General features: G+C 50.5%; 2 protein-coding genes across 3 annotated transcripts in view; both read left to right on the forward strand.

Moving 5' to 3' along the window:
• Nucleotides 1-24,756, forward strand: part of LOC144116146 (endoplasmic reticulum transmembrane helix translocase) — a 191,704-nt gene that overhangs the window by 71,290 nt on the left and 95,658 nt on the right. For both annotated transcript variants that reach the window (XM_077650849.1, XM_077650850.1), the window contains exons 12-15: nucleotides 8,396-8,571; nucleotides 21,368-21,478; nucleotides 22,187-22,312; nucleotides 24,623-24,734. In XM_077650849.1, the coding sequence (XP_077506975.1) occupies nucleotides 8,396-8,571; nucleotides 21,368-21,478; nucleotides 22,187-22,312; nucleotides 24,623-24,734 (525 nt within the window). The remainder of the gene's footprint in view (nucleotides 1-8,395; nucleotides 8,572-21,367; nucleotides 21,479-22,186; nucleotides 22,313-24,622; nucleotides 24,735-24,756) is intronic.
• On the forward strand, nucleotides 14,950-16,130 carry LOC144116147 (uncharacterized). Its single transcript, XM_077650851.1, has one exon. It carries the CDS (start codon nucleotides 15,062-15,064, stop codon nucleotides 15,998-16,000), a length of 939 nt encoding a protein of 312 aa, XP_077506977.1. The 5' UTR covers nucleotides 14,950-15,061; the 3' UTR covers nucleotides 16,001-16,130.

Raw genomic sequence — 24,756 nt, forward strand, 5'->3', positions numbered from 1 at the left:
TGGGAGAAAACGGCGAAAACATGCCCAAAACGGAGAAAACATGCCCAAGAGTCGCCGCACACCAGCTAAGTCTGTGGGCACACTCATGTCCTTCACTGCCTTGAACTTGTTGACGTCTGGGCCTTGTGCCGACACATTAACACCAAGGAAGGAAACTTCTGTCTGGTGAAAGCCGCATTTTTCTTTATTCAAGCGGATTCCAGCTTGAGAAAGCTTCGTGAGGACTTGAAGGTGAGCATCATGTTCTTCCATAGAACAGCCGAAAACCAGGACATTGTCAATCATGCAGACCATGCCTTCAAGGCCTTCCAGAATTGTAAACATTTGCTTTTGAAAAAATTCTGGTGCTGATGTGATGCCAAAGGGCATCCGACAAAAGCAGTAGCGCCTGAAATGTGTGACAAAGGTTGTGAGCTGCTGCGATTCTTCCGCAAGCTTGACTTGATAAAAACCAGACGTTGCATCCAGTTTCATGAATATCTTCGCATCTCCCAGAAGGCCAAGGACTTGGTCTACAGTCGGTAGATCGTAGCGTTTCCGCAAGACGACTTTGTTCAACTTTGTGAGGTCGACGCACAGCTTGTGGCCCCCGAAAGCTTTAGAGACGACCACAAGACCTGCACACCATTGCATTGGCTTGTCTACCTTGCATATCATTCCCTGGTGCTCCAGCTTCTGAAGCTCTGCCTTAACTTCTCGAAGTGGAATAGGAATGCGTCGTGGCACACTGAGGGAATAGGACACTGCATTCGGCTGAAGGCGTATTTTGTGCTCTTGTGAAAGAGTGCAGAGTCCTTTGAACATATTATTAGGTGGCTTGACAGAGACCTTGTCGACAAACGTGACAACTCCCAGAGGTTCCAATGCCGGAAAGCCCAATAGCGGTACCGACAGGGCCTTCACAACATACTTACAAGCATTGAATGACGGACTTGCCTTTCCATAGCAAGGATGCTGTGAAGGATCCCAGGACATTGAGAGGCTGTTTTCTCGTACCGGAGAGGATGCTGTCGACTCTAACTAGGACTTATGGAAGGTTTGGGAATGTATCCGAAACGGCAGAAACTTCTGCACCCGAGTTGACTTTGAAGACCTCTGTGTAGTAGTCAACTGTGATTTCGACGTACTTTGTTGCCCTTGCGATGAACTGTATCCAGCTGGATTGCAGACATCCTGGCCTTTCTTGTCTTCCGAGAATGACAAACATCCGCAAAATGGCCTTTTTTCTTGCAGTAGTTGCACTGCGAGTTGCGCGCTTGGCACTCAGAGCGGGTATGTGGGGCGCTACCACAGAAATCACATGATCTCGTGCTGGCAGCTTTCTGCCTTGCTGCCGTCGTCTCGCCATGTTTGTCACGTCTCGGCTGGAACCGACAGTACTTGGCCACGTCGAGATTTAGTGCCCCTGGCACTGTAGCCTGTGCCGCCAGCTTACTCTTCTGGTTTTCGGCATCTTCCACTTGCCTTACTTGAATCCATGCCTCCTTGAGGCTCGGCTGAAGGTTCCTGCAGAGTTTATCGGCTAGCGAGAAATCCCGCAGTCCCACTATGAAACGGTCACGGACAAGACGTTCTTCGACTTCGGCGGAAGGGTAGTTGCACCTTTTACACAGTTTGCAGAGTTCACGAAGTAGCTGTCCACAGTTTCACCCGGTTGTTGTACTCGTCGATGAAACTGCGCTGACTCGTAAACGTCATTGACGGGGTGAACGAAATGTGCCTTGAACTTATTGACTACAGCCATGTAGCCGTTCAGAGATGTGTCTGGACTGAAAGTCGCAAGGAGCAGACGAGCTTCCGGGCCTATGCAGTACTGCAGGATCCAAACTTGAACATCTCCCGCGCTTGATGAAGACCTGAAGCAAATGTGTAGTCCTCGAATGTGGGCCAGCAACCAGCATTTTCGAAGTCGAACCGATCTGGTTGGCACAAGGAAAGGCTTGCCTATGATGTGGTGTCACGGATCTCTCCGGAGAACACTCAGACCGAAAGAATGGACTAGGCGACAGGTGTACCCACACAAACGCACATTTAATACCCCCTACGTGACACACAAACTAGAACACAGAACTCACAAACACAGACTATAAATACATACGACACGGGCACACTGCTACCAGCGTCTGCTACTAGCGTTCTACTATTAGTTTTCGGCGTTCGTGCGGTTGGCTCGGTGTGGCTGCGGCGTTGTATGGATCCAGTAGGCGGCGTCGAGGCAGCGTTCGAAGTGCTTGGGCTGGCGTCGCTAGCTGCATCGTACAAGCTCCCGGCCCATCACCCGTGGAGGTGATGCCGGTGTTGTTGGCGTTGGGGGCACCACCCGGATGGATGGCAACAGCGCTGGTGACGCCCCTGGCCGTAGCAGGTGGTAGCGTCCTCCGTTGACTCCCCGGAACGGGCTGAGGCACGGCAGGAAGTCCACGATGCAATGCCGTGGAATGCGAGCTCACCGGAGCAGTAGCCGGCGTCGCTCTCTTCCAGCCGATGTGTCCCTGACCCGCTGGAGCCTCCGCTTCTCTGCTGTTCCCCCCTCCCTGTGCCTCGCTCTCACTCGCCCTTTTATAGCCCCGTCGGCGTCTTCTCTTCTCCACCTCACCGAATGCTTCTTCCTCTTCTTTATTCTTGGGTTAATCCAGGTTGTCTTCTTCACACCCTTTTTCCTTTAAAATTTAATTTAGGCTCCTTAATATATGTGACAAGGGCCCCCTCTCTCGAGTTTTTCCATGAAAAACTGCTCACGTCATCCTCATCTTCAAGCCATCCAGCCAACCGGCTATCTTCTGTGGTGATTCTGGACCCAGCACACACCACACCGCAGATGTCCAGCACACACCAAACGCACACCACTAACACAGCACACCAAATTGCGTTTTCAGAACACTAACACACCACTGCCGCTAACCGTACAGAGTCCTTAATAAACATGTTCGTGTCCACAACACACTTCCTTGTATGATCACATAACACCAACAACAGCAACAACAACAGGATAAATCCCATAGATACACTTACACAGCAACAACAACAAGATACCTCCCAGAGGAACCTAGAGCTGCTCAGTTTGCTCTATCTTTAGAGAGCTCTAATTTGTAACATATGACCTCCGTTTTGTCTGGCCCATCCAAAAACATCTCCCTCTTAATTTGGAGTAGAGCTGTAATCGTCTGTCTTCGTTCAAACTGGGCTTCTTCAGTACCTCATCCCCTCCTGCTTTTTTTTTTCTTCCCACTGAATGTGGGCCCCTCGGCAACATCACCTGTCTCCTCGGCCACTACCGCACATGCTACCTTGGGGGTGTACCGTACGGGACCCCTTTCTTCGCATTTCAACATATTTACATGGAAAACGTTCTTAGTGTCATCTATCAATAACTCATAATCCATGTCCTTTTTCTTCCGCGTCACAAGGTACGGGCCCTTCCATTGCATCAGTAACTTATTATGATCCGTGAGTAGCAGGATGAGAACCCTGTCGCCTGGATTCAGATTCCTGTGAGTGGCTTTCTTGTCATAATATCCCTTATGGTGTTCATGCACCTCTTCCAGGCCTTGATGTGCAAGCCTGCATGCTTCCTTCAACCTGTCCCGCAGCTCAAGAACGTACGTGTATGTTGTCTTGAGATCTGATGCAATCTCTTTATTAGCCCACAGCTCCTTGAGTATTGCAAGTGGACTTCTAATGGTTCTCCCATATAAAATCTCGAAAGGCGAGAAACCAAGACTCGTTTGTGGTACTTCGCGGCAAGCAAACAAAAGAGCTGGGAGATATCTATCCCAATCAATAGGTCTCTCCTGGCACATTTTCTTGATCATATTTTTGAGGGTGCCGTTGAATTGCTCTACAAGCCCATTACACATGGGATGGTAAGGCGTCGTCAGTAACTGCCTTACTGACAGAAGGCGGTTAACCTCCTTCATTAGTTCCGATGTGAAGTTCGAGCTCCGGTCACTCAAAATTTCCCTCGGGAACCCATAACGCGAAAACATTTCCACAAGACCCTCCGCCACTTGGATACTGTCAATAGTTCTCAGTGGAATAGCGTCGAGATAACGAGTGGCCACGTCAACCAGAGTAAGCACATATCTATTGCCTTTGGCGGATACTGGAGAGATTGGCCCCACAATGTCAATCGCGACTCGCTGAAACGGTAGGTCGATGGCTGGCATCTTGCCCAGAGGTACGGGACCAACTCTTCCCTTCGGAACTGTGCGCTGGCACACGTCACATGAGCGAACAAAGCGCTTAACGTCACTCTGAACACCCGGCCAAAAGAACTCCTTGGTAATCCTAGACACCGTTTTTTGAACACCCTGGTGTCCGGCCATAATGGCGTCATGTCCTAAGCGTAGCACGGTCTCTCGCATATATCTCGGTAACACCAGCTGTTGGACCCGCCTTCCTGAACTAAGCATGCATTCCCTGTGCAGAAGAACATTTACCAATTGATATTCGAATGACGTACGACTCTTCTTTCTTTTCACTTTTTCCCCTACTCTTTCGAAACAGGCCTTCAGGCTCGGGTCTTCTTGTTGCCTAATTGCAATTTCGCCTGGTGTTACGCTCAGGCACATCGTAACAGGAGTAGAGAACGGACGCTGCGTTGCTCGGGCTGTCGTTTGAGTTCTTGTCTCCACTGCCGACGAGAAACTGACTGCACCCGTCTGAGCTGTCGCGGGCCTTTCCTCCTTTGGATGTTGTTCAACGTCGAGCGTCCTCCACTCGGGATCGAGGTCTTCGACACTTCTTGCGCCCGTAATGTTTCCCAAGATGAGATCGTAGATGGGTTGGTCTACGCATTTTGCCACTACCTGCCCAGTATAATATGGCTTGGACACTAGAATCCTGGCTTCAGGAAGGTACCTTACTGTGCTATCTACAAGAGTGACGGCCGACGCTTCCCCTGTAAGCTCCTCGTCCTTCACCAGGCTTCTCCGAACCAAAACTGTGTTGGCTCCGCTGTCTCTAAGCACCAATATAGGACGGTCCCCTTTTTGCCCAACCAACCAATTGCTGCTTTCGACTTGAGTGTTCCACTCACCGCCTCATTTTCCAGCGGCGTTTGCTGTCCTTTCAGCTGTGGAACTTCGGGTGGCGTGACAAGTTCTACCCTACAGTCGACGACGCATGCAGCTCGGTCCTGCGTTCTGTATCGGCACTCATCCAGAGTATGACCCCTCCTCTTACAACCTTGACACACAACCTGTGTTTTCTGGGCAGCGCTACTAGTCCGACAGTCAGCTGCACGGTGTCCCACCTTGCCGCAGAGAAAACACCTTATTGGCGCCTTAGATGCACCGCCATATGCTCTTGGTTTTGCCGCATCATTCTATAGGATTTTTTGGGTTTCCTCCTTTGTCTTACTCAAATTTCTTAGCCCTTAAGCCTCGAGGAATTGGTCTGCAGTGTTGGCGAACTCTTCGAATGAACAAAACTTTCTTTCTTTCAGGAATAGCGCTAGCTTTGAGCTGCAGCATGCTAAAAATTGCTTTGTGACCAGCTTGTCACGTACCCCTTCAAAACTCTTTTCTGTGTTTGACATATCAAGCCACCTATCAAAATAGTTGGTCAGCCTGCAGGAAAACTGCTTAGCGGTTTCCAAATCCTCAGGTTTCGCGATGCAAAATCTCACGAAAATCCTCTGCCTTAAGCCTGAATCTTTGGAGAAGTGCTTTTTTGACTTTCTCGTAGTCCATGGAATCACAGCAGGCGTCCTTCCAAACACATTCAGTGCCTCTCCAACTAAACACATGCTCAATGCCATGGCCCATTCACTGCGCTCCCAGCCTTGCCCCAAAGCTATCCGCTCGAATCGTTGCAGATATGCGTCCAGATCATCTCTTTTGTCATCGAAGGGAGCCATCAGCTTCCTTGGACAAATTTTGTCCGGTCTAGGAGATTCTCTACCCGCTAAGGAACGCTGATCACTGTCCGTGATCTCCTCATATCCTCCCGCGACATGCGCCTGTTTCCACAAAAGAAACTCCTTCTCCCGTTCTATCCTTCTTTTCTCCTGTTCTTCCGCCTTGCGAGCTCTTCTAGCCTCTAGCTCTTCTGCCTCGCGAGCTCTTTTTGCCTCGCGCTCTTCTGCTTCACGAGCTCTTTTCTCTTCTCGCTCTTCTGCCTCGCGAGCGTCTGCGCATGCTTGCGCCCTTTCCTCTCTCTGCCTCTCCCTCCTCCTCATAGAGATGCATCGCCTCTTCCTTGCTTAACCCTGGCTTGAGTGCCAGTTCTAATGTTTTTGCCAAATCCATACTTTCTGCCATCGAGAGATCGAAAAAATCCGAGACAAAGCAAAAAGAAAAAAAGCAAATGAATCCTGGCAGGCTCGCCACTTATCTTTGTCACGGATCTTTCTGGAGAACACTCGGACCGAAAGAATGGATTAGGCGACAGTTATAACCACACAAACGCACATTTAATACCCCCTACGTGACACACACACTAGAACACAAAACTAACTAAACAAACAAACACAAAACACAGACTATAAATACACACGACCCGTGCACACTGCTACCAGCGTCTGCTACTAGCGTTCTACTATTAGTGGTCGGCATTCGTGCTCATGGTTGGTTCGGTGTGGCTGCGGCGTTGTATGGATCCAGTAGGCGGCGTCGAGGCGGCGTTCGACGTGCTTGGGCTGGCGTAGCTGGCAGCGTCGTACAAGCTTCCGGTCCAAACGCCCGTGGAGGTGATGCCGGTGTTGTTGGCGTTGGGGCCGGATGGGTGGCAACAGTGCTGGAGACACCCCTGGCCGTAGCAGGTGGTAGCGTCCTCCGTTGACTCCCCGGAACGGGCTCAGGCACGGCAGGAAGTCCACGATGCGATGCCGTAGAACGCGAGCTCACCGGAGCAGTAGCCGGCGTCGCTCTCTTCCAGCCGATGTGTCCCTGACCCGCCGGAGCCTCCGCTTCTCTGCTGTTCCCCCCCCCCGTGCCTCGCTCTCACTCGCCCTTTTATAGCCTCGATGTATGTGCTCCCCTTATTAGGGCATGCATATCAGTTCCAGTGGATATCGGGTCCCGTTCAAAACCGAAGAAGGGCGGTTTGGTAATAGGTTGAGGTCTTTTTAAAACTATGGAAACAGAAGCGAGCGCTCGGTTTCGGCGCTACATCTGAGTGATGTCATAGCTGTGACGTGTTTTCTCCTCGGTTCAGTCAAACTCATGCACAAGGCGCTCACGGCGAATAAGCTACGGTGGGTAGCAGTCAAGCTTTCGCTTTAGGAACTGGAGGACGCTTAAAGCCTTGTCGTTGTCTTCTCTTCTCCACCAATCGTCTCTCTCCACCTCAGGGAATGCTTCTCCACCAATCATCTCTCTCTCCACCTCACCAAATGCTTCTTCTTCCTCTTCTTTATTCTTCGGTAATCCATGTCCTCTTCTTCACACCTCTTTCCTTTAAAATTTAATTTAGGCTCCTTAATATATGTGATATGTGGTTGCCGGAGCGAGCACAGCCGGTGTGAGAGCAGTGGCTGGTTGCTGCGAACTGTCTTCCAAGGGCATGGCAGCTGCTGAGTGCCATGGCTACAACATTTAGGCAAATGAATGGCTTGTAGTAAGCCAGCCGGCGATGGCGAGCATTTGCGAACCAGACGAAACCAACTACGCAGTTGCTTGCCTGGAGGATGAGGCCTCGCAGTTACAGGCAGGAGCGGCAGAGTGTGTGACGGAGACCAGTGCTTCGTCACACGTGCACTGTGACCACTTCTGACACCATGTCACGTACCACGGGCCCTGAGCACTGCCCGCAGCAGCATTGACGTAGCCGAGCACACACCGAGAGTACAAAACCAAACTGTGTTCCCTTATTGCCATGCTTACCACCATATATAGACTTTTTCACATTTGCCTTTTTGAGCAAAGCCATCTTACCACTGGAGTTTGCCAGCAGCGTTCTGATTAGCGCATTTCATACAGGCATCCACTGCACATGCACAGCACTGTCCAACACGCACGCACACTCAATCAAGCTGTCAGCAGTGAAAAGGTCTATATATAAAACAGCTCTCAGCACAGGGTTGCTAGATGCCTATTCTAGTTGAGGGTCAGCACAAATTCCTGAGGGGGTTGTCACTAATACTAGAAGTAAAAAAGAATTGAAGCGCCAGACAACAATGTACATTTTTTTTTGCGCGCACTGCCCACTGCTACGATTTCCCTACTGGTTCAGTTTTTTACTGCGGCTTCATGAAAAAATGTAACAGTGGAGCTCTACTGTATGTGGTTTTCAAGCTGTGATGTGTGAGGTGCAGCAGTGGTTGGAGCATTCTGAGGAGATGCGAATATGCTAGGCCCTTTACGAAAACGTGAAGCGGCCATTTCGGTGTCCAGCCTGCTGCACTGAATGCAAAGTGCTGGTTCAGACCCGAACACTGGTCCTTCATTTGCAGGAGACTGTGTGGTTCCCAAGAAAGGCCGGGCCCCTGGCCTCAAGATCTTCAGCCGCTTCCACTTCAGCAGTGCCCTCAAGCGCATGTCTGTGGTGGCAGGTTTTGTGTCTCCAGGGGCCATGGAGACCACCCACATTGCAGCTGTCAAGGGTGCCCCCGAGACCCTCAAGCACATGGTGGGTCCCTACGAGGGTGGCAGCCCTGCATCGGGCCCACTCGAGGGAGTTGTGCTAAGGGCACCGGACTATAGTAACTCTGTGAGGGTTCGAACCCGACCACGCTTTTGGATGGTCGAAATTATTCCCCAGACCTCCACTATGGCACTTCTTTCTTCCTTCCTTCTTTCACTCCCTTCTTTATCCATTCCCTTGTGGTGCTGTTTGGGTGTCCACCGAGACATGAGACAGTTACTGCGTCATTTCTTTCCTAAAAAAAAAAAAAAAACAGTTTTCATTTTTTTTTCATCAAGACTTAGTGGCACCTCAGCATCGCTAATGTAATGCTACTGACTGGCCTCAAATGGCAGACATTCATGTATTCAATTTTTTTTTACAGAGTGCTGTGGTTGAAAGCAGGAGAGGGAACACTCACCATACCATGGAGGCAACAGCAAATAAACATCAAGTTCTATGCAGGGTTACAGAGGAAGTACCTAGGTGCACAATATGAGGACATGCAGTAATGCTTTAAAAAGAGGAAGAGCTTTCATATTCTGTGCAAGAGCATGTAAGCGTTCATAACATTGGAAAAAGCAGAGGTAGTCCTTGAGACAGCTTGAGACAGGGAATTCGAGTGGGATATTGTCCAGTTGGAAAGGACGAATATTTGTAGAAGTTTGTGGGTGTAAAAATTCGCTTGATACAACTGTGCTTGCACTGTGATGGCCTGGATAGGTGTTTTTCAAAGTAATCTTGCAGATGAACGCCTTTGTGATGAATGTACAGGGTACAAAAAAATGCTGCTGGGTGACCTTTCTTCTTTTGGCTAATGGTTCAAGGCTTGCACGCTCTGAAATGGCGCACAGTGAGTTATTTCACTTATACTAGCTATATACAACCGAGCCCAGATATACCGTGTATGCCATATAAATACGTGCAAGGGCCGCTCTTTTTTTCCAGATTCCAGGGCCAGTTTTTGGGGTGCGACCCATGCACGCGATGTGCCAATTTTTTTTTTTTTGCCTGCCAGCAGAAAACTCATTAATGGCTGAGAAAATTGAGTTAAAAAATTATAAGAATGATTACGATACTCCCTAATGCAAAATATGAGCGTAGCTGCACTGGCGTTTTGACTTTGCGATATATTGAGGTAAGGAATTCGAGAGATAGGCGTATGTAGGTACAGTTACAAAGCACTCTTTATTTTCCACGGACACTCCTCTCCCAGTCTTTGATTGTCACAAAGGTGGCTTCGTGGTCGGAGAAATGGATGTGGAGAAATGTTCAACCTGCTGCACCAATGCCTGGTTCATAAACAGACGATTTATGCTAGGAAGACAACGCTCTGAGTGGCGTGGCCAATGCGAGCAATCTATCGCATGCACATTAATGGAGCAGAGCGTGGCGCGACTGCGAGGAGGGTTGCACATGCTGCCACAGACGAACCTTCTAGCCACCCTACCTCCGCGCATGCAGTGGTGATGCACGACGACGCGCACAGTGCGCACCACTCTGGTGCCATCTATGAGTTAGTGGCAGTACAGTAAAAGCTCGTTAATTCGGACTTCTAGGGACCGTAAATTATGTCCGCATTATCCAGTGGACAACGAAAACAATAAATGCACAACTTTCATCAACATACCATTACTGCGCAAAGTAATCGAGGATGCTCGTCTGCTTTCGCGCAAAAGCCCGCGTGGATACTGTTTTTCTAAGTCCTTCCAGGTGCTTAGCAGCTCGCATGCTTTCTGCAGTGTTCCAACAAAATTCTTCCAGCACAGCGAGGGCCTCCGCAGCTTCCTTCACAATGTGAGGGGGCCGAGGCTGCTCCTTTCGTGGCTCTTCTTCCTCCTCAGAATCTTCGCCGTGTTTAGCACGTCCCTGACAATTTCTTCATCGGTAAGAGAGCCTGCTGTAACAACGCCGTCATCAATGCCGACGTAATCAACGAGTGTCACTGCATCCGGCAGAACTCTGAAATCTTGGCAGTCATCTCCATTGTCGTCTAGCGACACTTCCACTGCATCATCGCCAGGCTCACGCACAACGAAGCCACTGTGTCTAAAACAGTTAGCGACGACGTGCGTGGGCGTGTTGTGCGAAACGTAGGCAAGAATGTTGACCGCGCTCAAAAGATTCACGTCGTACAGCTTGCCGACTTCATGGCACAGGAGCATACGTTCTGCGCCTGCGGTATTGGGCCTTGACATACTGAATTATGCCTTGGTCCATCGGTTGGAGGGCCGATGTTGTGTTCGGCGGCAAGAAAACAACTTCTATGTTGTCCAGTCCGGTTACACTGTTATGCACACTGCAGTTGTCCATTAAACACTTTGCGGGAAACTGTCGGTCTAACTTCTGCATCCAGCCTCGAAAAATTTCCGACGTCATCCAGGCCTTTCTATTCGCTCGGTATTCCACTGGAAGAGCAGGCATGTTCTTAAAGCACCGTGGCTTTTGTGCCTTTCCAATGACGACAAGCGGCAAGTGCTCTGTCCCTGTCATGTTGGCAGCTAAAAGAATGGTGACGCGTTCCTTGCTTCTTCTGCCACCGATGCACGGATCTCCTTTCATGGTCACAGTCTTGTCTGGCAAAGCCTTAAAGAAAAGTGCTGTTTCATCAGCATTAAAGATATCACTTGGATCGTAGGCGGCGATGTGTTCGAGCAGCTGAGCATTCTTCCAGTTGTTGGCAACATCTTCGTTGACAGCACCTCTTTCTCCGCACACAGTCTTAAAAACGAGGCCATGTCGCTCTGAAGCGTGCACACCACCCTTCCGATGCTTTGAATGCATCGATATGCATCATCAGTGCAAACCTCTCGGCTTGCACCATGATGAGGGGTCCACTCAATGGCAGGTTTGCATTACACGAGTTGACCACCCACTGAAGCAAAGCCTCTTCCAACTCTGGATGAGCTGCTGTTCGCAGACGCTTTCGTGATGCTCGGAACTTCTCACTTTCCAACGCCTGAAGAATCTGTTCTTCATTTTTCACATATGGGCTCAAGGTACTTCTTTTCACGTATTTCTTCATGGCTTCTTGTCGAGAGAGCCCGTCCTTCAGGGCCCGCCAAATTTCAACTTTGGTAGCCAAGTCCTTAGCCTCGTACTTCGGCCGTTTTGCCGGCATTGCCATCGGCGAAGAATGCGGTGACACAGGCGCACAGCAGAAAAGCGCCAATAAAGTTCAATAATTGAGCCACACTAAATCCAGCGGTCCTCAGCAAAACACCGTGCAAGGATGCAGCGCACCAACAGCAACAAAGCGACAAAATGGCCGTCGATAATGCCGACACGTGAAAAAACATTGAAAAGCGCCCATTCAGCCACAAATCGAGCAAACTGGATTAGATTGGCCAAGTTTATTAATTGATGTCAATGGCAATGCTGCATTTGGGTATCACTTTTGTGCCGCGTTTGCCATATTTTCGTTTTCGAGCCTCGGTGGCTGCCCGAAATCGGCCGAATTATCCGAGGTGGGATGGAATCTATCCGAATTAACGAGAGTTTCGTCCCATAGACTCCTATATATGATTGCAGGGACCAGGCGCGAAGGTCGAATTATCCGATTTTCCGAATTAACGAAAGTCGAATTAACGAGCTTTCCCTGTACTTTAATTTTCTCAGCACAACCGGTTACAAGGGGAGCGTGCTCGCCTTTCCCTCACTCTCCTCGCCTCTCGCTCTCCGCATGCTCAGTTACACCGACAGCGACATGATTCAACCCATGATGGGCACATAAGATCTGCGCTCTAAAATTTTCTTGCCACTGAATTTAAATTGTGATTTCTACAACAAAAAGGAATCCGTTACCACCATTTTGAAGTGAATGGTGATGTAGCATAACCTCCAAGATCCACGACCAAAATCTGTGTCAATGCACCCAGTTTGCTTGCGAAATCGGCCGGCGTTGGCGACACCGTTATTTTGTTTATTGGTCTTTTTTTTTATATAAATGCTTTGTTATTGGGTACAGCGGTCTCTTTGCATAATCTGTTTATACAGGCCTACTTCAATTTGTCCTCGGTGTCCTTTTAAGAGATCAAAGACAAAAAGGAGGCAGCGGGACAAGTGCAGGCCTTGCGCTTGTTGGTGCTTTGGCATTGTTCTTAGGGTGGAGTCCGTGGTGTGTCTGTTTTCCGCTTGTGTGCGTGTTGTGAACAGTACGCCTCAGCGATCCTCCTGCAGTCTGCCAGCATTGCTTTTGTTTGGGCTTGTCTGTGGGCATGCTTGGACTTGGAATGAACTGTCATCTGCAGGTGCTGTGTGTCCTGCAGCTTGAGCTGAAACTTTCCTCGTTGGTAGCCTCAACGCATCCTGCGGTCTGTTTTAATTTTTCAAGATTTGGAAGTTTAAGGTGGAAATTGCGGCATATTTTTGTCAAGAAAAGCATGGCGCATGTGTCATGACTTGGGAGCACAGTGGTGTTTTGTGCAGAGTGAGAATGGGGTAGCTGTTTGGTTTGTAGAAAGTTGTCCCAGGATGGGCAACTTATTTTCAGGTGGGTGTTCTGCCTTGTGGCGTCCTGGAGATTCAACTCTTGTGTGACGTACGAAAGCTTCATAGGCAGTTTGCCACCATGCGACACACTGAAGCATCTGTTCTGATAGGATGTGAGTGGTATGTGGAGGGAATTCTAAGTAGAGTTAAACCTCGAGGCAACAAACTTAAATGTAATGAAATCCTTGATGTAATGAAGTATTCCAGTTTTCATAACTTCGCATCCATAGAACACCATTTTTAGCTTCAGTATAACGGAGTAGATTTTGTCACACTTTCAGTATAATGAAATATACTGAAATATACCGACTTTCACATACATTGTGCATAGGCGATGATCGTAGTGGCAAGTCTGCCACCAGCAGCGTCATAGGGAGCAGCACAGGCGAGGCTGACATGAGCGCCTGCATATCCTTGGAAGTCTGCCAGGCCAGCCCGTGGTGCTCGCCATCTCATCCAAAAGCGGAACCAAAACTCAAGTCGGCCGTGTCATTCCTGTCACCCATGAGGTGGTTGGACCGATAGACAGACTTTCTGAGGCGGCTCGCGAGCTGGCAGCATAAGCAAGATGCGCATAGTGCCGTTGCTGCTGGCAAAGAAAGGGCAGAAGGGTCACTTTAGTCTCAAATACTAAAGGTTTTTCTCGTGAATTATCCGCAGTGCGTTTTTGGCAGACTCTTAGCATGCTAGGAGATGAATTTCGATGCAACGAAATTTCAGTATTACGGGGAAAACTACTGATTTCACCAAGTTTGTTAATTGAAGTTTAACTGTACAAGCATATTACCCACTGCACTGTGTGGACACCATGGCTCCTCTTAAGTGCAAGAACTGCAGAGGTGGCAGCTAATAGAGCTTCTAGGAAGTACCACATTCGTGTAATGAACCCACTCGCATAATGAACCCATCCTCCACTTGAGCCTGTGAGAATTTTCTTTTGATGTGATAGCTTAGGTTGTTCCTTTACAAAAACCACCCAGTTTCCCCGTAACGAAATTTCTTGATTGGTCAGGAGGGTCGTGACGTCAGAAGCACCGCCAAATTTGAAAATCTGACGTCTAATATTGTGGGGATACGCGCTGTCTCGAGGGCAGCCCATGATGTTCCTTTTCGACTCCTGCGAAGCCCCGTCCACTAACGAAGGCCTGGTACGGCTCTGGGCGTCGCCTGACCCCCGCTGGGCCCTCCGGTCTCGCGGGGATCCCAGCTGCGCTCTGCGGTGTCATGCTGCGTTCTCCTCTGATTGCGCCGCGAGGGTGTGATGTAGGCGCAGTGTTGTGCTTGCTACAGGCCGGTCGCGGGGGCTCGGGGTGTAGGAGTTCGAGACAGGCGTGCAACGAGGGTGGAAGACGGGCCGGACACAAGTGGCAAGGTACGTGAGCGACCGTTAATAGCTTTCCCCGAGGCCTTTGCCGACGGTCATTCGCGTTGCCTTGTCGTACAGACCCCTAACATCACACGCCGAGAGCCTCGTGCACCGCCCTTGCGGAACCTGCGAGCGCCCGGCGAAGCCCGCTGAGTAACCGCCGCCGCTGACCTTAGGCAGCCGCGGCTCGCACCAGAGTTTTCCCGCCGCACTGGTCTGCACGCGCCAACCTGTGTTCGCGCACGCATTTGCTGTGGACCGCTGTCGGGCGGTGGTGGACGCCAGGTGTGCACTGGTTGAAGGAGTGCCGTACAGTGCTTGTGTTTGTGTTGTAGTTGTCTGCACAATAAATGCGCGTACTGTGAACGTGCTAGTTCTCTTGGATTGAGAGCGCACGAGAGCGGCAAGACCACACCGGACCCCCTTCGGCTCTGTGCTCGAACCACGCAGTGGGTCTCTCTCTTCGCACGCCCCCGGGACACGTAAGGAAGCCCACTCTTGGACTATGTACTGGCCCCGTGCGCGGAGGCATTTAAGGAAGAGCCCACATTTCTGGCGCCCAACGTGAGGCCGTGACTGCCTGTGCAATTGCTGCCACGCACAACGAGCTGAGAACTGGTGTGACCAGCTTGCCACGTCATGTACTCCAGTTTTAGGGAGACGTCACCTTTGACGTTTCTTGCGAACGTTGCCCAGTGGGAAAACTCTATCGTCGCCGGTGATGTTTCAATGTCAGGGAGAGTAGAATCAGCAGCACAACGGGCTGCAGTGTCGGTCGTAACAGAGGAAGCTTCGTTGACACGCGTTCGCTCTGGTTTAAGCCCGCTTGATGTAGAACTAGGTAATGGAGGGCTGCAATCCATGATGGAAGAAGGCAGATTGGTGAACACGCCACTTGCTAATGGTGAACATAGAGAGGCCCGCACTATTGAGCAAACGGCTGCTAGCCTGCTCGGACAAAGCGAGGAATTGGTCACACCCGAGGCTCCTGAGAGCTCGAGACAGGCGGAAGAGAGAGTACAGCTGCTTACGGATCCCGGACATGCTAGGGCCCAAAATGCGGGAGCTCTCACTGGAGCCTCCGCACCAGACGCGTTGGCGCTGCTGCAGGATGCGACGCGGCTAATTCAGTCTTTATCGGTCGCTCATCAAGCTTCCCTGGAAGCATCCAAGCACTCGCGGCTGGCGGTGAAGGTGGCCGTCCCAACATACCGCAGTTACGCCGACACGGTCAGCGTAACTGACTTCATCAAAAGTCTAACGTACTATCAGGCAGCGGTAGGGCTGGATGACAGCGAGATGCTCACACGCATCGTGCCTGCTGCCCTTGTGGAGCGAGCAGCGCAGTGGTACCGGCTTTCCGGTCGCCGAGCAACCACACTCGATGAGTTTAAGGCGGCTCTCCGTCGGGAATTCTTGCCCGTAGACTACCAGCGTAGGATGCGGCGAGAGCTTGAACCGTGGACGCAGGCGCCTGATGAGTCATTGCTCGAGTATGTGCGGACGCTGGAGGAGCTTTTCCAGATCGCTGAACCGAGCGCCTCAAATGACGAACGTGTCGAAAGAGTTGTTAAGTAGGCACATGCCACTTTTGCGGCCTACCTTCGTGGCGGTCGGTTTCGCGACCTGGAGGATCTGGCTGCGGTGGCCAAGCGCATACAAGGCGACATCCTTGCCATGCGCGCCTATCGCCCTCCACCTCCCGCCAGCGAAGCTGTGGAGCTGCTCTGCGCATGGACTAGAGCATTCTCCTATGCGCGCCATGATTCCTCCGCCCAAGCTGTGTGCGCAGTCGGCGCGGACACCCGCCAAGAGTGGAAATTGAGCGAACGCGCTCTTGACCCGTTTACTTTTCACCGGCGTGCAAGCAGTGCTGCTGCTACTGCTAGTTGCTATCCGAACAAAAGTCGGACTTCTGCGCAGGGCAGGGAACAAAGGGAGACATTCCCGAAACGGCCGGTAGGCCGCTCAGCAGGGTGCACCAAGCAGGCGGAGGCATTTCCTAGACGCAGAAACATGCCTGCATGCGAAGTGCGGTGGTTTCAGTGTGGCGAGCTGGGTCATATCTCTCGTCTCTGCACACGTGGGCCCGTCCAGCAGGGAAACGGGGTCGGGGGTCGGGTGTGAGGATACGCTCGACCGAGATAATTGCTGTTCCCTCCACATGCCGTGCTGGCCTGCCCTCCGACAAGCCAGCTCCATTCATAAATGTCACAATCGCGGGTCGTGAAGTTGCGGCGCTTCTTGACACGGGGTCCAGTGCCTCCTTGTTTGGAGATGAAGTTTCCTCCCTCTTAGAGCAGCGTTCTGTTCGTTTGAGAGAGTGTCATGCGACATTTAGCCTTGCCAGCGGCACCGTCCGTGCGGCTGCCGCAGCGAGGCTGGTGGTCAGATAGGACGGAGAAGTGGGGCGCTTTCGCTTTATTCACCTTCCCGGACTGACCGTCCCCGTGATCCTTGGGCGTGACTTTCTTCGCATGTCCCGGATCGGGGTAGACATTGCGAACGGTGGCTACTGGATCGGCCCCGTGTCCTCCTTGAAACCCTTTGCCATGCCACTCTCTGCTCGTGTTCTTGCCCCCTCGAGGTGGGCGCTTCCTCCTTGCAGCGCTGTGGGAAATGGGGCCGGCCCCGACAATCGCCTCGGTAGCTCTGCGGGGGGGGGCGTGCCTGTGCAAGACGTGGCTTTGCACCCTTTGATTGCTAGGGCAGTTGCGCTGGAACGTGAACAGAAGGCTCGCATGTCGGATTTGCTCTTTCGGTATGAAGAGCTGTTCACCGACGAGCCAGGTTGTACCGACTTGGTGCGCCACAAGATCGAGACTGGAGACGTGCTCCCCTTGAAGAGCAACCCCAGACCAGTTAGTCTGCCCAAAAGGCAAGCTATCGTCAGCGTGCTAGGTGAAATGCTGGCGACCGGTGTCGTCAAACGCTCGGATAGCCCCTGGGCGTCTGCAGTCGTCCTTGTCCCAAAGAAAGATGGTAGTTTTCGCCTGTGCGTTGATTGCCGTCGACTGAACACACTGACCCGGAAAGATGCTTATCCGCTGCCCACCATTGAGTCCATAGTCGGTAGCTTGGGCACGGCCAAGTATTTTACCACACTTTGACGCCGCCAAGGGCTACCTGCAAGTAAAAATGGAGCCCGAGGACCAAGCTAAGACCGCCTTTACCTGTCATCGAGACTTGTTTCAGTTCGAAAGGATGCCTTTTGGGCTGTGCAACGCGCCGGCCACATTCCAGAGGTTAATGGACAGGGTACTTGGCGAAGCAAAATGGTCACATGCTATGTGCTCCCTTGACGACATTGTAATATACTCGCGCACGTTTGAGGATACGGCTGTCCAGCTTCAGAGTAAGACGTGGGTCGCCGGTACCTCCCCCCTCTGAGGCTCTGCTTGCGCGGAAGTTGGCTCTGACCTCACAGAGACCGCCTTGCTTTGCCAGTGTCCCCTCTGTGCTCGAGCCTCGAGGACAGGTCGTTAGAGAGGTGCACAGGCTCGACGAACTACGCCAGCGTACCAGCAGCTAAATTGCCCGTCATGTCGCCGACACCAGTGCTGCCGACGCCCACCAGACCCGGTCATCTTCGCAGTCGCCATCGCCACCGGGCTGGCTGCCAAGGAAGACTAATGCCCGGGCCAGCTGCAGTGGAGTTAGCGGCTCCGACACATCTACGGAGGCCAGCAGATGGCGGCCCAAGGAAGCGGTGCGTCGCCACCTGGGCGTGTCAAGACGGCGCGTCACCGCCGTTATCATACGCGTCGCCCAGCAAAGAGTGGAGCGGGGCCAGCTCTGGGTGCCCTTCCCTTTTCGGGGCCACACTATAACCGAACGGGACGTGGAATTGGGCGGCGCCCACATGCCCCTTTCTCTGGACACTGTCAGTTGCGAGGCATGCGGTACGCTCGTCGTACATGACTCGCACTACACAGGTCGCTTGCATCCCGAGACCAAGGAGGCCACCATCGTCCCAGCAGTGCCCTGTGAGCAGGCACCATCGATGTCGAACGAGGAGCTGGCGGCGATGGTGCGCGGCCGCATGCAGGTCGACTCGGCATTTGCAGCTCTGGTGGCCGCGGAGAAGCGGACCTTGGTGGTGAGGGAGGCGATCGACGCGAGCGCAGCTGATTCTGGGCAGTCGATGGACGCTGTTTAGTGCCATGAAAGTTTTTTTTTGTATTTTTAGTACTATATTTTCTCGGTTTTGTTTCTTTGTATAGTGGCTAACCAATGGCATTTTGTAATCCGGAGTGAATGTTATCCTGCATTACTTGGTTTCTGGCATCCATACAGTATCTTACCATCCGTTGTTTGCTTGTAATTATATTTCTGTATTTTGCATTCATTCATATTTAGCATCCACCTTTTTTTATCGTAGCGCGTAAGGGGAAGGGCTGGAATAGAGGCTGGCAGGAAGGATTCCTCCTTGCAGTGCCATTGCATGTTGTCGACGGGTGTACGGCTGGCTTTCCAGACCGACCGGGGCACTTTAGGAGAGAGGGATGCTGGGATACGCGCTGTCTCGAAGGCAGCCTGTGCTGTCCCTTTTCGACTCCTGCGAAGCCCCGTCCACTAATGAAGGCCTGGTACGGCTCTGCGGAACCTGCGAGCGCCCGGCGAAGCCCGCTGAGTAACCGCCGCCACTGACCTGAGGGAGCCGCGGCTTGCACCAGAGTTTTCCCGCCGCACTGGTCTGCACGCGCCAACCCGTGTTCGCGCACGCATCTGCTGCGGCCCGCTGTCGGGCGGCGGTGGACGCCAGGTGCGCACTTGTTGAAGGAGTGCCGTACAGTGCTTGTGTTTGTGTTGTAGTTGTCTGCACAATAAATATGCGTACTGTGAATCATGCTAGTTCTCTTGGATTGCGAGGGCACAAGCGCGGCAAGAGCAGACCGGACCTCTTTTTTGCTCGGTGCTCGAACCACGTAGTGGGTCTCTCGCTTCGCACGCCCCTGGGACATGTAAGGAAGCCCACTCATGGGTTATGTACTGGCCCTGTGCGCGGAGGCGTTTAAGGAAGAGCCCACAATATGTCCCAGTACCTTCCATTGGATTATCATATGGGATTATACTAATCGACCCACCCTTCCACCTTAATCCACCACTAATCCTCCTTACTCCATTTTATGGGGTAGGCCAGCTTCGAAATACTATTGCATTTTTTTTTTTAATGTCGTTGAGAAGGGCCAAACAAAGATTTTTTTTTTTTACGTTAGGTTTACTTAGTGCATTCCTCAGTTTGGCTCTATCCACAGCGCAGACCTTGGCAGCGTGCAAAGATGCTGTGCGCAGGTAACGTCACGGCATGTTTAGTTTTTGATAAGAACTCCTGCGGTGGTGGCACACTCAGCAAATTTGGCAGAGCTGTAAAATGCTGCGTGCCCTTGACAAGAGCGCCAGCGGCGGTGACTTGCTTGGCACCCAACTGCGCGCCTGGCTGAGCCAGTGTATGCTTAGAAAGCCAGCATTGGAGAGGAGTATAGCAGTTTAAACCAGAACGTTATGAAACATCCTCTGCACTGAAATGATATGGAGGAAGCAAGACCGTCAGACTCCCATCAATTTGGTCAGCTCGAGATTGGGAACAAAAATGCCCAATTCCTCTCACACCACAGCTAATGCTTAAAACATCCACATTACAGACCCACAACTGTCCTTCAAGTTTTTTTAACCTCGCATAAATAACGTGTGCCTGACTTTCAGGGCCGGTGTTTAGCATGTTCACTTATCTTGCTGCCACTGGCCGGCACCGTCGACTATCACAAAGTCGTCGGATCGTGCTGCGATTCAGCAAACACCTTTCAAAGCTAACGAGGATAAACATCAGCGACAGGGAATGCACCTAACCACATGCTTTTGTTGATGATGGACGAACTTTTGGGCGTATGCAGTAGAACACCTTTATAGTAAAGTGACTTGGACTAGCAAAAATATTTAGTACATCAGGGTATTTCTCTCTGAGGATGCTCTCTAGTAATTAATTAGCTACTAACTAAACACAGTATTGGTTTATAAAAGAAACACTCACAAATACCTTCATCCTGCTGTTATTGTCCCTTTGTGAGAATTATTTATTTTCAGTTATCACATATCATGTTATATTCATGTTTTTGATTTTGTTTGTCTTAAAGAAGTGCCACATTCGTGCAAATACAATGCGGCTACGAATATAACACGAGTTTGATTTCATATGAAAACCAGTTTTGCATGATGATGTTGTCATTTTCCGCAGCCTTGGCATCTTTTAGGAGGCAATAGTTAAACGCGCGACAGTCAAGTTGCAGTGGTACTGCTCATGGTGTGCTGCTGTGCCTCAGTTTCTTGACGCCGCTTCTCTGTGCTTTGCGCTGCCGTGCTGCGAATGCTCGTCCGTTTTTTCCCTTTCTTACTCATCGCTGCATTTTTACTATCTTACATTTCTCATCAACCCAAGCTTCCTATTTGTCCGTTCATAGCCAGTTTTACTTTTTTTTTTTTCCGTGCGCGCCGCGCGCTTTGCCTCACGGTCCCAAGGGTATTAAGAAGTCGGCTTCTCCACACAGCTCCTGAGTTTGGTGGTTAAGCTGTCTCAAAGAGCACTGTTTTATTGTCTTTGGTATGCCTTTGCCTCCGAATGTCAGCCTCGTGTGTGCAACGTTATCATCATTTCGAGGGAGGTACATTGCCACAGCCATACGCTCTTTACTCTAGCTGTTTTTTTTATCTTTACTCCAACCGAAAAAAAACGTGTACAGTTGTCTATGGGAGGTAAAATGGGACCACAGTTTCACATTACTATATCCGAGTTGTAATATGAAATTTCGGCTCGCAAATAAAATTGTCGAAACTTTTTCCCCGCACGTAATGAACCCTTCCGCCAATTTGATGCCATCTTTTCTGAAAAGAAAGTGGGTTCATTTCATGAGTAAATACGGTAAATGCCTGTCCTAATTGCACATGCAGTTTGCCCATGTTCCTGAGGATTATGACGAGGTGTACCTGCGCATGTCACGCCGTGGTGCTCGGGTGCTCGCCATGGGGCGATGCGTGCTTGGCCAGCTGAGTCACCAGCAGGTATGGCAGTTTTTCTCTGCACTGTCATTGTGCTGATTGAAATTTTCTCTCGTGTGGATCTTGGAAGCAGCTGTTGTAACAGCCAACCAGCTCAGTTTTGTTTCAGCACTATGCTACGCTCGGATACAAGTCAAGAAAAAAGTAGCGTTTCTCCGTCAAAGGACTCCCTTTTAGCCAATGGCGTCAGGCGATTGTCATGAACCTGCTAGCATGAGTAGCATGACACTGCTACTCATGCTAGCGACAATGTAGGGAGGGGACTATTCCTCCAATAATTCAGGGAGAAGACTGTTCCCTTTCATCTTCCACTCCCTGCATTGTCACGCTAGCAGGTTCATGAGAATCAGCCGACACCGTTGGCTGGAAGAGCACTCTTTGATGGGGGAAATGTCTCTTTTTTTCTTTGCTTTTATCCGAATAAAGCTCATTTTGCCTTCCATTGAGCAACTTTTGTTGCAATGCTAAGCACCATGGGCAATGCTGTGACTCGTTGTGACTCATTTGACTCGCTTTTGCAGCAACAAGCGAGTCAAAGCCTGTCTTTCATGTTTTCACCTAGTCAGTGTTCTCTGCAGTGCCTTGTGAACTAAATGGACTGTGCGCCCTCTAAATGGTGAGCAGCGCCGAGCTCTTTTTCATGCCAAGCGGTAGGCTGACCCTGTGCTCTTTTGGTGAGCTTGCATGGCAGTGTATCTGGGACTCCTCCAGGTGCGAGACCTCACGCGAGATAAAGTGGAGCGGAACCTGGACTTTGTTGGCTTCCTGGTGATCTCATGCCCTCTCAAGAAGGACTCACTTGCTGTCATCAAGGAGATTCAGACCTCCAGCCACCATGTGAGCTTCATTAAAGCTTGTTTCTGGATGCGGCAGAGTGGCACATCTCTTCGCAGCACTTGTCTTTCATGCCCTGATTCTTGATCACGTAACAGAAACGCAAGGGTGAAAAGGTGCACGTACAAATGCTGACTGTCAGCTGAAGAAAAAACTTTTGCACTGCTGTATATTTCAAGTTCCTTTTTACCACACCTGTAGTGGATATTCGGTGCATGTATATTTATTCCGACATCAAAATTTTCACTGTAATTGCTGAGTAACCTGATCATTTTTAATGGGCAGCTGCTGCAGTATTAACCCTTTCCCTACTGGGGAAAAAAGGTCATATTTTTCGGTTTTCGTTAAGGTTTCTTGATCCAATAACTATGAGGTTTAAAATTTAAGGCAGTACATCAAAATGAGGCCAATTTAGACATATTTCTTCGCAGTGTGAGCTTCATAAAAATGTTTCTTGTCTTATTCACAAATTTTATTTGTGAAATCATGGGTTTTAAATAAAATTTCAACAAAATTTGCAAAGATATGCTTGTATCTAAAAAGAAGAAAATTGTAAGAAGCTGTGGAATACCGTATATACTCATGTAAGGGCCGCCCTGTGTAGGGCCTGCAACCCTAACTTGGCAGATGATAATTTGAAGAAAAAAACTGAAATAATTATTTTATGTTTGCATAATTTTGCCCGCGTGGTACGTTGCGCTGAGAGCTATTAGACAATAACTGCTTGCGGCACGCGGTACGACCACATACATGTCGTCCTGCTCGCCGGACTAGTTTTGCCTCGAACTGAGAGCACATAGTTCCTCAGCACTGCTAACTCATCTCGTGCATGCACTTGGCTTTCGCACCAGAAAGGGCCAAATGTTATGATGTGCAAAAGCTAGAATGGGGTGCACCCATGCTAGCGGCGGCATGCCGCCCGCCAGGCTCGTGCACCGATGGAATATATGTGAAATAGCGTACCGTTCTCCTGGTGTTGCTACGCTTAGCGTGCTTCGCACCAAGTTGCAGTGAAATGCCTATGTATGTCCCTATATGCGGAATTGGTCATTCTCTACTTTGCATTCTTGGATCCCTGAGAGTCGTCACACCGCTTCCTGGCACAGTGGTGCAGCGATTAAGCGATGCACCACTGCCCTGCACTGCCACCGGTGGGGCTTGTGAGACCCAGGTGTGCGAATCCCAGACCAAACTGCCCCCTGCAACGATGGTCAGTTTGCTCTTAATCCGGTGGGCACGTTGTGATGACACCACGAGATCACATGACCTAGGTGGCCCACTCAGGTTGTCAGAGTGGCCGGAGCATGTGGCCGTTCAGGTAGCGAGGCTTGAAATGGTCAGAACAGTTTTTTTCAACATGGGGTACTAAGGCTCTCGCATTAAAAAGTTTGGCCGTTACTCGGGTATATACGGTACACAATATGTCTGCTTATCCAATAGCAAATACCTCTGAAAAAAATCATAGTTCTAGTTTGTACAGTTTTCCGGCTAGAAAACAAATGCTTTAGGTAAGTAACATAGAATGAGACAAGTAACGCCTGTAGCATAAATGCACTTTTCTGATTGTCTTTTGAGTTGAGCAAAACAGGCCCAAATAACAAACTAACCTAGGCTCTGCCAACAGCGTTCTGGGCTGGCTTCTCAGGTCTTCTTTGCCATCTGAGCTAAAGTTGGTTGATAAGCTAATTGTTTGTAGTCACTGCTACCTAGATCGTCGACAGAATCACCCATGGATGCACGAGAGCTGCTGCATTTCAGCAGCTCTGGTGTAGGTGGCCTTTCTCATCTTCTAAGCCAGTGCGGTGGCTCAGTGGTTATGGCGCTCGGCTGCTGGCTCGAAAGACGTGGGTTCTATCCCAGCCGTGGTAGTCGCAGATTGATAGTGGTGAAATGCTAGAGGCCTGCGTATTGTGCGATGTCAGTTCACGTTAAAGAACCCCAAGCTGCCGAAATTATCCAGCGCCCTCCCCTCCACTGCATCTTTCATAGCCTGAGTTGTTTTGGGACGTGAAACCCCATAAACCTATTGAACCAACCATTCTCATCTTCTATGCTCTTCTGTTTTGACAAACTGCGCACAAATTGCCCCCACATGAGAAAAAGACAATTGAACAGGAAATTAAACAGTAGTTTTCTAGCTTCAAGGCAGATAGCACATGTTCAAGAACGGCGTGGAAGCGTTTGAAATTAGCGTTCGCATCCATCGTTAGCTGGGTAACTGGGACTGCTGTAGGGGGTGACTTCAGCATGCTCTGGTCGGTCGCCCTCTCAGCCAGGCCTTGGAGGAGCTGCCTTTGTTCTGCTCTGCTGCAGGTGTGCATGATTACTGGTGATGCCCCGCTCACCGCCTGCCATGTGGCCAGGGAGCTCAACTTCATCTCTGCCCAGCGGGAGACTCTTATCCTCACCGAGTCTGAGGACGACAGTAAGTTCTCAAATTTTTTTAT

This window comes from Amblyomma americanum, chromosome 1 (genome assembly GCF_052857255.1).
Source record: "Amblyomma americanum isolate KBUSLIRL-KWMA chromosome 1, ASM5285725v1, whole genome shotgun sequence".
Classification (NCBI taxonomy): domain Eukaryota; kingdom Metazoa; phylum Arthropoda; class Arachnida; order Ixodida; family Ixodidae; genus Amblyomma; species Amblyomma americanum.